The sequence below is a fragment of the Salmo salar genome, chromosome 02 (assembly GCF_965601325.2).
Source record: "Salmo salar chromosome 02, fSalSal1, whole genome shotgun sequence".
NCBI classification, from domain to species: Eukaryota; Metazoa; Chordata; class Actinopteri; order Salmoniformes; family Salmonidae; genus Salmo; species Salmo salar.
Window position 1 is genome coordinate 52,262,092 of NC_138292.1, and position 17,767 is coordinate 52,279,858.

The 17,767-nt window shown below is 42.4% G+C and overlaps 1 protein-coding gene across 1 annotated transcript; it reads right to left on the reverse strand.

Annotated features, from left to right (window-relative positions):
• Window positions 1-6,199: 6,199 nt before the first annotated feature.
• On the reverse strand, window positions 6,200-17,410 carry LOC106585511 (uncharacterized). The gene is made up of 6 exons (XM_082969279.1): window positions 16,516-17,410; window positions 15,859-16,120; window positions 15,380-15,512; window positions 15,076-15,181; window positions 14,689-14,918; window positions 6,200-6,383 (listed from the first exon to the last, which is right to left on the reverse strand). The coding sequence occupies exons 1-6, from the start codon at window positions 16,996-16,998 to the stop codon at window positions 6,200-6,202; spliced, it is 1,398 nt and encodes a 465-aa protein (XP_082825405.1). The 5' UTR covers window positions 16,999-17,410.
• Window positions 17,411-17,767: the final 357 nt, after the last annotated feature.

The following is a 17,767-nucleotide window of genomic DNA, read 5'->3' on the forward strand; positions in this document are numbered from 1 at the left end:
CAAGAACTGGCAAATCTGGTGCAGTCCATGACGAGGAGATGCACTGCAGTACTTAATGCAGTTGGTGGCCACACCAGATACTGACTGTTACTTTTGATCTTGACCCCCCCTTTGTTCAGGGACACATTATTCCATTTCCATTATTCCATTTCTGTTAGTCACATTTCTGTGGAACTGGTTCAGTTTATGTCTCAGTTGTTGAATCTTATGTTCATACAAATATTTACACGTTAAGTTTGCTGAAAATAAACGCAGTTGACAATAAGAGGACGTTTCTTTTTTTTGCTGAGTTTATATATATATATATATATATATATACCGTATACAGTTGAAGTCGGAAGTTTACATACACCTTAGCCAAATACATTTAAACTCAGTTTTTCACAATTCCTGAAATTTAATCCTAGTAAAAATCCCATCTTAGGTTAGTTAGGATCACCACTTTATGTTAAGAATGTGAAATGTCAGAATAATAGAAGAGAGATTGATTTATTTCAGCTTGTATTTCTTTCTTCACATTCCCAATGGGTCAGAAGTGTACATACACTCAATTAGTATTTGGTAGCATTGCCTTTAAATTGTTTAATTTGGGTCAAACGTTTCGGGTAGCCTTCCACAAGTTTCCCACAATTAGTTTGGTGAATTTTGGCCCATTCCTCCTGACAGAGCTGGTGTAACTGAGTCAGGTTTGTAGGCCTCGTTGCTCGCTCACGCTTTTTCAGTTCTGCCCTATAGGATTGAGGTCAGGGCTTTGTGATGGCCATTCCAACACCTTGACTTTGTTGCCCTTAAACCATTTTGTGTGTGTGTTTTGGAGTGTCAGTGTAGTATGTGTAAGTGTATGGTTAGAGTCCAGTGAGTGTATATCGAGCCTATGGAAGAGAGTCAGTGCAGAAAATAAGAACAAATATGAATAAAATAAGGGGGTCAATGCAAATAGTCCGGGTAACCATTTGATTAACTGTTCAGCAGTGCTATGGCTTAGGGGTAGAAGCTGTTAAGGAGCCTTTTGGCATTCCGGGACCGCTTGCTGTGCAGTAGCAGAGAGAACAGTCTATGACTTAGGTGGCTGGAGCCTTTGACAATTTTTAAGGCCTTCCTCTGACACTGCCTGGTATAGAGCTTGAAGAATATTGAAACGAATAATGGGCAAATGTTGCACAATCCAGGTGTGGAAAGCTCTTAGAGACTTTACCCAGAAAGACTCACAGCTGTAATCTCTGCCAAAGGTGCTTGTACAAAGTATTGACTCAAGGGTGTGAATACTTATGTAAATTAGATATTTCAGTATTAAATGTTCAATACATTTGCAAACATTTCTTAATATATGTTTTCACTTTTTCATTATGGTGTACTGTGTGTAGCTGGGTGAGAGAAAAACATATTTAATCAATTTTGAATTCAGACTGTAACACAACGAAATGTGGAATAAGTCAAGGTGTATGAATACTTTCTGAAGGCACTGTAGACAAGGATGGCCTTCATTCCATTTCAACTCAATTAACTCTGAAAATGTAGTCAAATGCAGTTCATGAGTTCACTCAGTTCAGGAAACAACAATATCATTGAATTGGATTTTCTACGTTTTCAAATGTCCAATTGCTACATTTGCTGAGCTGAGCCAGACTGGAATGGAATCAGAGTTTTGCAGGCAGATCACCCGTGATACAAGTCAGTATTCGACATCCATCCATGGCTGAGGATGTCAGGATATGACGTGGAAACCGGCCACCAGGGGCAACAGTGAGCGCTGTTACCTTTAAGTAAGTTTTGTTTTTTCTAGGACATTGTGGATGTGGATAAGCATCTGCCTCTGACTCCAAAGGTTTCATGGTTGAATCCAGCGATAGAGTGTCAATTTTGATAGTTTTGTTATAAGCCTATCCCAAACCTTAACCATTTGGAGTTAATGCCTAACCTTAAGATTTCTGAGTTAATGCCTAAACTTAACCCTAACCTTAAAATCCGGAGTTAATCCCTAAATTTAACCTTAAACACTTTGAGATTTAACGTTTGGAACAACTTTGAAATTTGACGTTTGAGAAACATGGATGAACGTCTAACTCTGATGTGAGACTGAGACCTTGCAGAAATGTTGACACTTGCTGATAGATTTGTGGATCCAGGATCACATGTTGGGATGTGGCTCCCTCTAGTGGTACTTTTCCATATAGACTTACCCACACTCCAGGGTTTCGACCAGGGTTTTATGTTAATGTCAGCTCTAAAGACTTATGGTGACGGCATCAACAATCTTTGCATCATTCAAGTCTGTTGCTTTGTGAGAAGGTGTTAAAGTTCACAGATAGCCATTGTTATGTAAAAAACAGCTGAAAAGAACACAGAGCATTGCCTTGGCCCCAAATGAGAGCAGGGATCCATGGGTAAAATACTGGGGTAAATCCTGTATGTAAATGCACCATTAGAAGCTGGATGTAGAAACCAATGGTATAAACTCTGGGTGGTCGTGGTTGTGAGGCACCATCTTTTACTTGAGCATTATTTAGGTCACTGTAAACAAGGGCAACAAAGCCCAAATCCTGTGATAATCAAACAAAACAGAAAATACAACAACCACTGTTGTAATGTGTGGCGGAAAGAAGCATACATTATTTTTGTCCCCACTAGTGACTACCCTTTTCCACTTGTGCTCTAACTAGCTATCCCCCTTTCCCTTTCTTTAAATATTCTCATGAATGGATTTCACATGAATTCTTGGTTATTCCCATCTATGCAAATGGTATGTCTGGCATCTAGTGGTGTTTTGCAGTATGACTGGAGTCCTGTCTATCTCTAACATGCTGACCAGACCAGTTGCAAAATAAATGAACACATACATGTTATTCAATCATTGCACGTGCGCAAGCATCTGCTTAGCCAGGTGCTAAAATAGAACTTGGTTCTATTTGTGACACTGGATGCGCTTCAAGTCCTGTATCTTCCATCTCCTCATTTGTTTTTAGGAGCATATATCAAATCAAATTTCAAATCAAATTTATTTATAAAGCCCTTCTTACATCAGCTGATATCTCAAAGCGCTGTACAGAAACCCAGCCTAAAACCCCAAACAGCAAGCAATGCAGGTGTAGAAGCATGGTGGCTAGGAACAACTCCCTAGAAAGGCCAGAACCTAGGAAGAAACCTAGAGAGGAACCAGGCTATGAGGGGTGGCCAGTCCTCTTCTGGCTGTGCCGGGTGGAGATTATAACAGAACATGGCCAAGATGTTCAAAGATGACCAGCAGGGTCAAATAATAATAATCACAGTGGTTGTCGAGGGTGCAACAGGTCAGAACCTCAGGAGTAAATGTCAGTTGGCTTTTCATAGCCGATCATTCAGAGTATCTCTACCGCTCCTGCTGTCTCTGGAGATTTGAAAACAGCAGGTCTGGGACAGGTAGCACGTCCGGTGAACAGATCAGGGTTCCATAGCCGCAGGCAGAACAGTTGAAACTGGAGCAGCAGCACAGCCAGGTGGACTGGGGACAGCAAGGAGTCATCAGGCAAGGTAGTCCTGAGGCATGGTCCTAGGGCTCAGGTCCTCCGAGAGAGAGAGAAAGAGAGAGAAAGAGAGACAGAGAGAGAGAGAGAAAGAGAAAGAGAGAGAGAAAGAGAAAGAGAGAGAGAAAAAGGGAGAGAGAAAGAGAGAGAGAGAAGAGAGAGAGAGAAAGAGAGAGAGAAAGAGAGAAAGAGGGAGAAAGAGAGAGAGCGAAAGAGAGAAAGAGAGAGAGAGAAGAGAGAGAGAGAGAGAAAGAAAGAGAAAGAAAGAGAGAGAGAGAGAAAGAAAGAAAGAATTAGAGAGAGCATACTTAAATTCACACAGGACACCGGATAAGACAGGAGAAATACTCCAGATATAACAGACTGACCCTAGCTCCCCGACACATAAACTACTGCAGCATAAATACTGGAGGCTGAGACAGGAGAGGTCGGGAGACACTGTGGCCCCATCCGACGATACCCCCGGACAGGGCCAAACAGGCAGGATATAACCCTACCCACTTTGCCAAAGCACAGCCCCCACACCACTAGAGGGATTACTTCAACCACCAACTTACCATCCTGAGACAGGGCCGAGTATAGCCCACAAAGATCTCCGCCACGGCACAACCCAAGGGGGGCACCAACCCAGACAGGAGGATCACGTCAGTGACTCAACCCACTCAAGTGACGCACCCCTCCTCGAGACGGCATGGAAGAGCACCAGTAAGCAAATTGATATAAAACATCCCCACTAAATGTTTTTAAATGCTCACGAATTTCTACAAAATGAGCACAAATTTATTTTAAACATGGCTACAAATTATGAAACGAGCTCACGAATTGTAAAACGTCCACGTACTGTAATATACATCCACTATACTTTTAGTTTTGGATGTTATGATGATATTCCCTGGAGGTCGGGGCCCACAGGGCAGGTGCCCTGCGTGCCCATTCGGTAATCTGGCCCTGATCATGAAATTAAACTACAGGTATTGTTGTTACACATCCTCACACTGTCTTGGAGGATAAAACTGAGACTGTAGCCAGCTTCCATTTTACCTAATTTTATTGTCCAAAGAATGTTCTCATAGTCCAGAAGCATTGGATGAAAATCCACAATGTTGGTGCCATACAGGAGCACTGACCAATCTGCCTCCAAAAGAGGACTGCTGGTTTTGAGGATGGTGTGGAGGTCAGTGGTTGATGATCTGAGCACCCCCTGAGATGGTGAGTATGGTTTCAGTAGACCACTATTGAGCTGGTAGATCAGATAGGAGCTTCGAGGAAAGGTCATTTAGTGCTTTGAATGTGGTTCATATTGCCTTATAGTGAATTCAGGACTTGGACAGGGAGTCGATGCAGCTTAAAGATGCATTTACATGGGGGTTTGGATGATAGTGTCAAATTTCTTAGAATGAGCGAAAATATTAGAGTTTGGGGACTGGAGGGGATAATAGTCAAGTTGGGAAATGTGCAAATATTTAGATACAAACATATAGTCAAGTTGGGGATTATTCAGATATTCCTGTTGAAAAAGAGAAAAGACAGAAAGATATAATCTTACAGTATATTAAATTCATCCCATTGGGCCAAAACTGGTTGAATAAACGTTGTTTCCACCTCATTTCAACAACAACAAAAAAATCTATGTGATGACGGTGAATCAATGTGGAAAACACAATTGGATTTTTTTCACCCAACTTTTAACCAACATTTTTGGTTAATTTCACATTGGTTGATTTCCCAAATTTAAATCAAAACTAGACATTGAACTGATGTCTGTGCCCAGTGGGATTGGAGTTCTGTAATCATATCAGCTCATTTGTCATACTTCTTCTAATCATCCAGAGAGAATGTACCTTTCTTTGAGGTTAACCTTTGAGATGACCTCCCTCAAGGATTCTCGCTCTTTCCTCGGAGCGAATTTGTCCCACATTTTAGCAAAGTCGCCATTGGGGGCCACGTTTCTCAAGATATTGCGACCATGATGCCTGTGGACAAAGATATTAATATCATCTTAAACGTGCAACATATCAAATAATTTCTCCTGTCTGTGATTAAAAACAGTACTCAAACGATGGCAACCTGAGAAAAAAATATCCCATCAAAATAAGACATACATTAGGTCGAATTTGCAAGAGGGTCGAGAGCCGTGCGTCCTGCGAAACACAACCCAGCCAAGCCGTACTACTTCTTGACACAAAGCCCGCTTAACCTGGAAGCCAGCTGCACCAATGTGTCGGAGAAAACACCATACACCTGGCGACCGTGTCAGCGTGCATTGGTCACCACAGGAGGTCGCTAGTTGGCGATGGGAGAAGAACATCCTTTGGCTTCGGCTAAGCTTTTGGCTTTTTAACTTTCAAACCCACATGAGTGCCTGGACTTGGATTTTCCTATGCCACGTAGCACTTATTTGCGTTTATAATTTTTCCTATTTGTTTTCAATTACTATTCCCCTCCAAGAGAACCTGTGGTTGTTTTGGAATACCTAAAATCCGCAATTCAATCCATGACACCCTTTTAGCATAGATGCTGTAGACAGCCGACAATGTGGCTTTTAAAGGCAATTTCAATTTGTATTCGTGGTAAACGCTGCAGATGTCGACTCAAGAGTAAATTACCTTTACAAGCTGCATTGTCGGCGATCTAGTGCTATAGCGAGCCATGGATTGAATCACGGCCTAAATTAAGGCCGGCCATTATGTTTAAGCAAGCTACTTTACAGGAGGAACATCCCACCTGACTTCCTGTGCAGGGTCCACAGCCAGTTTACTGACGGCAATCAAGAAACGGTCAGTGAGGTCTTTCTTCCCCGACAGGAGACGAGCCATCCCCATGACCTCAGCCAGTCTCTCCAGGTGCTGAGCAGTGCAGCTCCTCACCGCAGCGTTACGGTGGCTGAGGAAGGAAAAACAGAGCACATCAGTTACATGTCATAGAGATACATGAGTTAGGAGACGAATGATAATGGATTGTATTGATGAAGTCTCATCGATGGATCAAAATGTTCAGTAAGACTTTATATTAAAGTCCCTTAATATACCATTTATAAACTGTTTGTGAAGAGTTCAATTACCATTTATTAATCATTATTCCTACATTTGTAAATGTCAATGAGAAATCTATAAATAGTTATTTACACATTTATAAATGCTATTTTAAATGATTTGTTCATGATTTATCAGATAATTAATAAGGTATTTGATCATAGTGCCTTGTATATGATTTCATAATGTTAACCTCTCCGGGCTAGCCAGTTGAATCCCGTGGCGCGATTTTCAAATACCTTAGAAATGCTATTACTTCAATTTCTCAAACATATGACTATTTTACAGCATTTTAAAGACAAGACTCTCGTTAATCTAACCACACTGTCCGATTTCAAAAAGGCTTTACAACGAAAGCAAAACATTAGATTATGTCAGCAGAGTACCCAGCCAGAAATAATCAGACATCCATTTTTCAAGCTAGCATATAATGTCACATAAACCCAGAAGACAGCTAAATGCAGCACTAACCTTTGATGATCTTCATCAGATGACACACCTAGGACATTATGTTATACAATACATGCATGTTTTGTTCAATCAAGTTCATATTTATATCAAAAACCAGCTTTTTACATTAGCATGTGACGTTCAGAACTAGCATACCCCCCGCAAACTTCCGGGGAATTTACTAACAATTTACTAAATTACTCACGATAAACGTTCACAAAAAACATAACAATTACTTTAAGAATTATAGATACAGAACTCCTTTGTGCAATCGAGGTGTCCAATTTTAAAATAGCTTTTCGGTGAAAGCACATTTTGCAATATTCTCAGTAGATAGCCCAGCCATCACGGCTAGCCATTTAGACACCGACCAAGTTTAGCCCTGACCAAAGTCAGATTTACTATTACAAAAGTTTGATTACCTTTGTTGTCTTCGTCAGAATGCACTCCCAGGACTGCTACTTCAATAACAAATGTTGGTTTGGTCCAAAATAATCCATCGTTATATCCAAACAGCGGTGTTTTGTTCGTGCGTTCCAGACACTATCCGAAATGGTAAATCAGGGTTACGAGCATGGCGCAATTCGTGACAAAAAAATTCTAAATATTCCATTACCGTACTTCGAAGCATGTCAACCGCTGTTTAAAATCCATTTTTATGCCATTTTTCTCGTAAAAAAGCGATAATATTCCGACCGGGAATCTCCGTTTAGGTAAACAGAGGAAAGAAAACAAAGCTTTCGGTCGACGCGGGCACGAGCCTGAGTCTCACAGTACTGTAACCAGCCACTACCCAAACGCGCTACTTTTTTTCAGCCAGAGCCTGCAAAGCCACGATTCAGCTTTTTGCCGCCTTCTGAGAGACCATGTGAGCCGTAGGAAGTGTCACGTAACAGCAGAGATCCTTTGTAATGGATAGAGATGGCAAAGAAGGCCAAGAAATGGTCAGACAGGGTACTTCCTGTACAGAATCTTCTCAGGTTTTGACCTGCCATTTGAGTTCTGTTATACTCACAGACACCATTCAAACAGTTTTAGAAACTTTTGAGTGTTTTCTATCCAAAGCCAATAATTATATGCATATTCTAGTTACTGGGCAGGAGTAGTAACCAGATTAAATCGGGTACGTTTTTTATCCAGCCGTGTCAATACTGCGCCCTAGCCCTAACAGGTTAAATACCTTCTTGCTAGTCAATGTCAACTCATTGCCTATAAATAAATATACATATTTATAAATGTATTTATATACCAGCCCAGGCGCAATTTCGATTTTGGTCACTAGATGGCAGCAGTGTCAGTGCAAAGTCTTAGACTGAACCAATGAACCATTGTATATCTGTTCAAAATGTTGTATCAAGACTGCCCAAATGTGCCTAATTGGTTTATCAATACATTGTGCACTCTTCTCAAACAAATAGATTGATATACTTTCACTGTAATACCTACTGTAAATTGGACAGTGCAGTTAAATTAACAAGAATTTAAGCTTTCTGCCCATATCTGTCCTGGGAAATGTTTTTGTTACTTACAACCTCATGCTAATCACATTTGCCTACATTAGCTCAACCGTCCCGCGGGGGGGGACACTGATCCCGTAGAGGTTTAATATCATAATGTTTCTTAAGACCTGCCTAAATGAAAACATGTGAATATTTGTGATGGTGTATATTAAATTGATTGACTTTGTAGTGTGGTAGTATTTGATATATAACTATTTATACATTAAAATGTTTATCTTTTACGCTATAAAGATACTTAAAATATGCAAGCAAGCATTAGGCAATGAGTTGACATTGACTAGCAAGAATTGGACTGAGAGTGGAAAGGTATTTAACATTATGAAATCATATACAAGGCATTAACAAACATTACAATGCAATACCTTATGCATGATCAGAGAGGGAGAGAAGTCATAGCCTGAAAGGCCATGCCCCAAGAGTCGCTGGGGTGGAGAGAGAGAGAGCGTATCTCACTAGCGCAGGTCAGGAACAAAGAAAAAGAGAGAGACAATGAATCTAAGACTCTTAAAAGCCTCTGAGTTGTTAAAATAAAACAATGTGAGTTGTTAACCAATATGCTACTATAAAAGTGAACTTCCAATCAGATATCAGACCTACAGATGTAAACACAACTGAAACTCTGCTACCCAGAGTGGTAACGAGAGGGTTGGCGAGATAATTGAAATTATAAACCGGGTGGTTCGAGCCCTGAATGCTGATTGGCTGAAAGCTGTGGCGTATAACCTACCATTTGGTTTTGAAATATTGAAACCAAACCATATGATTTGAATGAAGTATTTAAGTAAACAACAGGAAAAGGTGACTGTAAGAAGCACTCATAATTTCAAATAGGCTACATGTCGTATTAAACAGCATATAAACACTAAATAGGTCAGGAGTCAGACATGTAGCCTAATATGAAATGTATTTGTAGTAGAATTAAAATGGTTATTCCATCAAACTTCAAATTATTAGAATAGTACACAACGCAGAACAGAACAACCAGGTTCAGGGCCAAAGCCCGCGAACAGGAATATTCCAAGTTCAGACAGAAGGGGGAGTCAGATCACTTTGATCGCCAGGAACTTTACTTTTGGTGTCCATTTTTAATTGTTGCGCTACTGGTGCTGCCTGTTGATGTTAGGTGGGCAGTTACAGTAGCTGAATGATGTTAACATCTTCGGCTTTTGTTTCATTAAATATATTTTATTTCATCTGGGTGCTTGCTTCACCTACTAACACCCTGGTACTATCCGTAGCTGCCGTTCTCCTCAGACCGAGAAAACACTGAGAAAGGTGTGTCTTGCTGTAGATATTGTTATAAGGGAATGTGAGACTTTAGAAACATGTAACTTTCAGAGTTTTATTGTTGTTATTAATATAGTTTACAGAGTGCTAAAAGTGCTGCTGTTGCTAGCTAGCATGCCTTTCTGTGATGCAGACGGTTAGCTGAGCTGGTGCGGGCGTTGCATTATGGGAGATGTAGTTTGGTCCTCTAAGGTCTGAATGGGATAGAGGCGATTTCACGTTGTTTGTGCTGCAGTGTTTTTTGTAAATTAGTTGTTTTATTTTGGTACTGTCAACACTATGGCGCACACGCACAGCCAGTTTGGGTTCCGTGTAAGCTCAGCATTTAAACAACATTTTGTTGTATTAAATCGTTATAGTCTATAAATTGCACATACATGCTGATTGACTTACTTAGAATTAAATACAAATTAAATGAAAAATGCCTCATTAGGCTCAGTCTACAGTGCCTTTGAATTTATTTTTAGAAACATGAGTTTGGCCAGAGTCTGTAGCTTCAGGCTCATGTGATTGTGCCTGGAGAGCAGGCCAGCCGCAGAGAATACGCTCTCAGCTCTTGCAGAGCCACTTGGGATCCGAACACCGTTTGGGCCACTAATGCCAGGCTGGGCAGGGATGCATAGTTATTTTTATTTTGTTCTGTAGGTAGGCCTAAAGGATTTTAGTTGAAATATCTCTATGAAAACAGAACGCTCCTTGAAAGACGTAATAGAGTTAACATGCCCTCAATGATGGCCTAATGTATAGATAATAGAAGGAAAATTCACTGAACTTTTTAGAGATCATTTTTTGTTCATAAATAATGTGCTAAAATGACACACTTAGCTAGCTACCCACCTCGTTCCTTTCTGTTAGCATGTACGCGTAGTAAGTACATGCTTTCGGGATACCTGTCTTTTCATTCTTTAGTTGTGGACACTACATAACCGCACTCCCTCTCTTGCTCTTGGTCCTCATCTTTGTAAGTCACCTTGATTTTTCACCTGTGTGTTTTATCAGCTTCTTTATGAAGATATTTAGAATATTAGATGACAGTAGCTAAAGCAAGGTGCTATAGCAGCACACAAGTAGACTACAAATGCATGCTGGGCCGGGCATGCCTTGAGCTTGTAAAATGAGTGCTACTGGAGCACTACTGGAGCGAAATTGAAGGGGGCGAGAAAGCCGAAGCCCCAGCCTCTGGGAAACTTGCTCCACGATCCAGTCCAATAGGGCAAGCTCCACTCCTCACTCTGCTCACATACTCTGGCATGGCCACACCCTAAGTGGGACTGACTGTGCAGCTATCTGTATCTCAGTCAGACTTATCGCTTTCGAGCCTATTTGTGCTCTGTTCTAACAAATCTCGCTGCGCATCATGTAGAAATGACCTAGTCTGATCATGCTCTTTTTCAAATGCTTGAAGTTCTGCTTCCAATTGCTCTATGTTGCACTCTGATTTCCTCTGGGAAGTTCATCAGTAGTTTGCTGTGTTGCTATTCGTTTTTCCCCGAGTAAAAGCGCAGCAAGCTTTAGAATGAACATTCTCTTGTATTTTTTCTTATGCTTGTCAATAGACTGAGTATACAAAACATTAAGAACACCTTCTCTTTCCATGACAGACTGACCAGGTGAACCCAATTATTGATGTCACTTGTTAAATCCAATCAAATGTATTTATATAGCCCTTCTTACATCAGCTGATATCTCAAAGTGCTGTACAGAAACCCAGCCTAAAACCCCAAACAGCAAGCAATGCAGGTGTAGAAGCATGGTGGCTAGGAAAAACTCCCTAGAAAGGCCAAAACCTAGGAAGAAACCTAGAGAGGAACCAGGCTATGAGGGGTGGCCAGTCCTCTTCTGGCTGTGCCGGGTGGAGATTATAACAGCACATGGCCTAGATGTTCAAATGTTCATAAATCCACTTCAATCAGTATAAATGAAGGGGAGGTGACAGGTTTAATAAGGATTTTTAAGTTTTGAGACAATATGGACATGGATTGTGTATGTGTGCCATTCAGAGGGTGAATGGGCAAGACAATATTTAAGTGCCTTTGAACGGGGGGCTAGGGTCATTCTGTTATATCCGGTGTAATTCTCCTGTCTTTTCTGGTGTCCTGTGTGATGTTATATATGCTCCCTCTAATTCTCTCATCTTTCTCTCTCTCTCTCCCCTCTCGGAGGACCTGAGCCCTAGGACCATGCCTCAGGACCATCTGGCCTGACGACTCCTGAATGTCCCCGTCCCTAGTCCATCTGGTCGTGCTGCTGACCCCGTTTCTGCTGTTCTGTCTGCGGCCATAGAACCCTGACATGTTCACCAGACCCCCCGCACCCCCTATGTTTGGTATACTCAGTGTATATTGCCAGTACTAAAGAATTTCATCCCTATTCGAATCAAATGTGAGAACATTCTTGCCTTTTTTGATCAAATCATTAATACGAGTCGATTACCATAATTCAAAAATGTAGATTGCTTGCATATTCGCCATCACATAGGCCACATGTTCGTTATATATGTTAATTTTACCTTTTTTTAACTAGTCAGTTAAGAAGAAATTCTTATTTTAAATGATGGCCTAGGAACAGTGGGTTAACTACCTTGTTCAGGGGCAGAACAACAGATTTTTACCTTGTCAGCTCGGGGATTCGATCTTGCAATCTTTCAGTTACAAGTCCAAACCGCTAACCACTAGGCTACCTGCTGCCCCAATAGAATAATAGAATAGAATAAACTCAAATTTAGTCCAAAGTATCTGTAAGATATATCACATCGGGGTCACCATTTACTGTAGTGTCGAATTACAGGAAATTAACTTTAATATGCACATGTTTCTCTCCGCAGTCAAGCCATAATTGTTGGGAACCCGCTTGGTGGGGGGGCCTCCCAACCAAATCTCCCCAAGAGGCTAAAGAGGCTCTGGAGCATCACTTTCATATAAAGTGTTAACAAATGTTCTCGTGTAGAGATGATACACATCCACTGCAAATTAGGTCCGGGACAATACCAGTATCCAAAACACGAAGTGGATAAAAGTTCTTTAGGAAAACAGACGTAATGTTGGAAACAAATATCATTATGTTGTCATCCTGAGTAATATTTATTTATTTTCCAAGCTGTATCAGACAATATTTTACATACAGCACGTTTTTAAAGGATCAAAGAGTAAGATCTGCTATGCGTTTTCATTTTTGCCACAGAAAATATATTGCAATACTGGTATTGTCCCGGCCCTAATACAAATTTTCAATCTGTCACTGGCCCAGGCGGTTGTCCCTACGTGCTTCAAGAACGCAACCATTGTGCCAGTGCCGCAGCAGTCGACCGCATCAAGCCCGAATGACCTCCGACCTGTTGCACTCACCCCCACGATCATGAAGTGCTTCGAAAGACTGGTTTTGGCCTACCTTAAGTCCTGCCTCCCTCCAACACTGGATCCCCACCAGTTTGCCTACCGACCGAACAGGTCTGCAGAGGACGCCATCTTCACAGCTTTACACTCTTCCATGACAAAACCAACACCTATGTGAGAATGCTGTTCATAGACTTTAGCTCAGCATTCAATACGGTCATTCCCTCTAGGCTGGTCACCAAACTCCATGACCTAGGGATCAGCCCCTCTCTCTGTAACTGGACTTTGGACTTCCTGACCAACAGACCCCAGTCTGTCAGGTTAGACGACTTCACCACCTCAACCCTGAACCTGAACACTGGTGTGCCGAGCCTCTTCCTGTACTCCCTCTTCACCTACGACTGAGTTTCTGTACACGGTATCAACACCATCGTCAAGTTCGCAGACGAAACCACGGTGGTAGGTCTGATCAGTGACAATGACGAGCCAGCCTACAGGGAGGAGGTCAAGCACCTGGCTGCATGGTGCGCTGACAACAACCTGGCCCTCAATGCAAAGAAAACCAAGGAGCTCATAGTGGATTAACAGGAAGTCTAAAAGCCGCAGCCACGCCCCAGTTCTCATTGATGGCACTGAAGTGGAGTGTGTGCCCAGCTTCAAATTCCTGGGTGTCTACATCTCCGATGACCTCTCCTGGACCCGCAACACCTCAACCCTAGTCAAGAAGGCGCAGCAGCGCCTGTACTTTTTGAGGAGGCTGAAGAAGGCCTGCCTGTCTCCCAAGATCCTGGTGAACTTTTACCACTGCACGGTCGAGAGCAATCTGACTAACTGCGCCACAGTGTGGTTTGGCGGGTGCTCCGTGGCTGACCGGAAGGCCCTGCAACGGGTGGTGAAAACCACCCACCACATCACTGGTGCCCAGCTCTCTGCCATCGGAGACCTCCAGCGCATCAGGGACCCTTCACATCCATGCCACAAACAAAAGGTACTGCCTCTCAGGGACCTTGTTGCACTACTCTCTTTGTCCATTTCACAGTACTACTGGACTCTGACATTGCTTTGCAAAATCTGATTAAGGACATAATTCAGTTGTACATGTACATGTCTACCTCGGTAACCTCATTGCTGCTCTCCCTGCATTTCAGTTGCATGCCTCCTTGCACTTTCAATTTGCCTTCATTGCACATTTAGACTTGCCATTTGCCTTCATTGCACATTTATACATCCCACTTAATAACGTACTTAGTTATTTTACTTTTTACTACATTTTCTGCACTCTTTTATTTGCACTTCTGGTCAGATACTAACTGCATTTCGTTGTACTTGTTCAATGACAGTAAAGTTGATTCTAATCTAATGTGTGGTATACTTAAGCGAGCAGTGACCATTTTGCACCAGAAAGTTCACTACATATCAATTATCTATTGCATTGTCACATCAGGTCCGTTTGGAGTGAATCCTAACTTCCATTCGAGTCAACCTTTCAATGTGAGACAAAGTGAACATTTGTGGAATTCCGGATCTACCCCTTAGTGAGTGTTAATTGACCCCTCTCCCTCTTTACCTCAGCCCACCGACCAGCAGGGCATTCATGACACGGGTAGGGGTGCAGCTCTGCACCATGTGACCCAGGGCAAAGTTGGCGGCCTGCCGGATGAAGTTGTTGGCCTCGCTGGCTTTGTGCAGCAGCACGCGTGCCGTCCCCTCCACCTCACTGTCCATGGCCCTCTGGAGGTGAACGTACATGTCACCCAGTGTGGCCATGGCAGCACAGGACACTGCAGAGCGCAGGTTCTAAACCTGAATCATAATAACACGCACAGGACCAGCTATTAATGTTGAGCAGTACAACCCACGAACATCAGAAACATGACACAATAATTTGACTTGTTCTCCAAATGTAGCAGATTTGTGCAGATGAATGAATAGGGCAGTGAATGAATAGAGCTACCTCATTTATAATGGCAAGGCAGATATCATGGAGTTTAGGCATCAGTATGTCCATCTGGTTCTGAGCCATCACACGGAGAGAGGTCAAGCCCTCGATCTTCTTCTCCCTGCAAGTCAGTGAAAGAAACGTAAGCAATTTCCACAACATTTTCCAAAAACATTATAAAGATGTTCATCAATTAGGACTCTGGTCTCTTAATTTCAGAAGTTTCTACGCTCTGTAGCTCAAATCTACATTTCCAAGGACACTACACTGTGCTTCCTTTAGCCTAGCTCCATTGGTCTTGTCTACAGTGAATGCTCACCAGTCATCAGAGGCAGAGTGGAGCAGCTTGAAGGTCTTAGTCAGGGCCTGCTCTGGGTTGGACAGGGGCTGCAATCTGGCCTGGTCCTGACTTTTCTTTATTTGGCCCTTTGGCTCACTGGCTGCCTTCTTGTCTATGGGTTGACAGCAGACATCTATCTCTCTGTGAACTGTATGTATGTATTTATGCATTTACTCATTTCCATATCTGTTTGTAGCTTTTAACACTAGAACATCTTAGTTCATTATGATATCATTTTAAATTTAGCACACATTTTTTGGTGCTCACCCTGCTCAGAAGCAGGGTCTAATTCGCCTTGAGCAAAGGTTATCTCACTGTGCAACAGGCAAAGCAAGTGTGGAAAAATGTCTTAGCCCTGGGCTAAAGCCATTTGTGTCCCTTCCCTTCCTACTATCAGTCTACCTAGCTTCATCTCCCTGTCTAATTTAAATTAGTGTGAGTAGATGAGAGGGACTGACCTGAGCCGGTGTCAGCCTTTTGCAGGCTAAGGAACCTTGTAGGCCGAGGCAGTTTGCTCCTGGGCTTGGTAGGGGGGGGAGCAGGCCTGGGTGGGCTGTCACGCGACTTTACCGGGGTCCCAACATCCAAGTAGTCACGGAGCTCCGCAGGGGTGTTCATATCCACTGAGCTCAGGCTTCCCAGAGAGCTGGTGGCTATTTCCCCCATGGACATGGCCGAGCCCAAACTTCTCCTGCCCATGGCCTTCACCTCATGTACCACCTTTGGCGTAGACAAGAAAAGAATGCTCCCATCATAGAAATGCATATAGATCTAGTATATACATAAACTAATACACAGAGATCCTGTATTCTAGGATCTATTCTATCATGCCGTCAAAGAGAGTATCCTTTCTAACCTGTACCCCCGCACACTGTACCCCCTCAACTAACCTGTACCCCCGCACACCGACTCGGTACCGATACCCCCTGTATATAGCCTCGTTATTGTTATGTCATTGTGTTACTTTTATTATTATTATTATTATTGTTTACATTAGTTTATTTGTTAAATATTTTCCTAACTCTTCTTGAACTGCACTGTTGGTTTCACAGTATGGTCTACACTTGTGTTTTCACAAATTTTCACATTTACAATAAATTGAAAGTCCATCCTACCTTCCAGGCCTCCTCCTTCAGGTGAGCCTCGATGTCCCTCACCTCCTCCATCAGGTCAATGGGTCCGTTGTTGTCAGCACAGCCCTGGTCCAACTGGACTTTCAGGGCTTTGACTCCCCGCCTGCCCTTCTTCTTCTTGCCCCTCTTGGAGGGAGCTCCAGTGGGAGGGACGGGAACAGGCCGCACGCTACTGCTGCTGAATGACTTATTTACCTGGATGGACTCCAGAGAGTGAGATCCGGGTCGAACTTGGGCTGCGTCCACCCCCACCACGTTCTTCAGTGGGGCCAGAGCTATGTGTTCAAGCCTTCGTGGCAAAGGCCTCGGTGGAGCTTTCGGCCGCGGAATGCACTGAATAGAGGGGACGAAGTGGTGCGCGAAGGTGCTGCCAACCCCGATGAGAGCAGTCTGGACATAATTCTCATGGATAGCACTTATCTTTCTTTGCTTTCCTTCCATGGCCTCTCTCTCAGCTCTCTGCATCTGCAGAAGTCTGGCATCACTGATGAAGCCCCGATGGCCCTCTGGGATTGGGTAGCTCTCCTGATAGCCCTGGATCACAATGGTATAGTATGAAATGAATAGCAGAAGTGAAGTAGTCAAAATAGTTTCTACAGTGTGTCATATAAAGCTTTTAAGCTAAAGATGTTATGGATGTAGGCCTACTGTATGTCTATGAAACCACAAAATAAACACAGTGATATTTTTGAAAAACGTTTGAAATACTGATGAGCCTTACAAAACTTGAAAACCTGTCCTGGTCATCCTGTTGGTTTAAAGCCATGTTTTGCTTCCTCAAGTTTTCGATGACGCTCTTCATCTGAGAGTTCTCCTTCTGGAGTTTGTCAAACTCGCTTGATTTTCTTCCTCGATAAGCCATTGATAATAAATGTTAACACTCTCAAAATAAGAACTTAACCTAACTCTGTGAGAGAACTATCATGAAATGTTGCTTGTCAGATGGAACCAGCAATGATATCATGGCAAGGATTCCGTTACATTGTGATGTCATAATGGGGTCTGTTGACAGCACTGAGCACATCAGCACATGGTGAACATTCATGAAAGCTTTTTGATTCCCATATAAAATCATAAATGTGTGATGAATTTGTAAATATATATATATATATAAACTCAGCAAAAAATAAACGTCCCTTTTTTTAGGACACTGTCTTCCACAGATAATTCGTAAAAATCCATGTAACTTCACAGATCTTCATTGTAAAGGGTTTAAACACTGTTTCCCATGCTT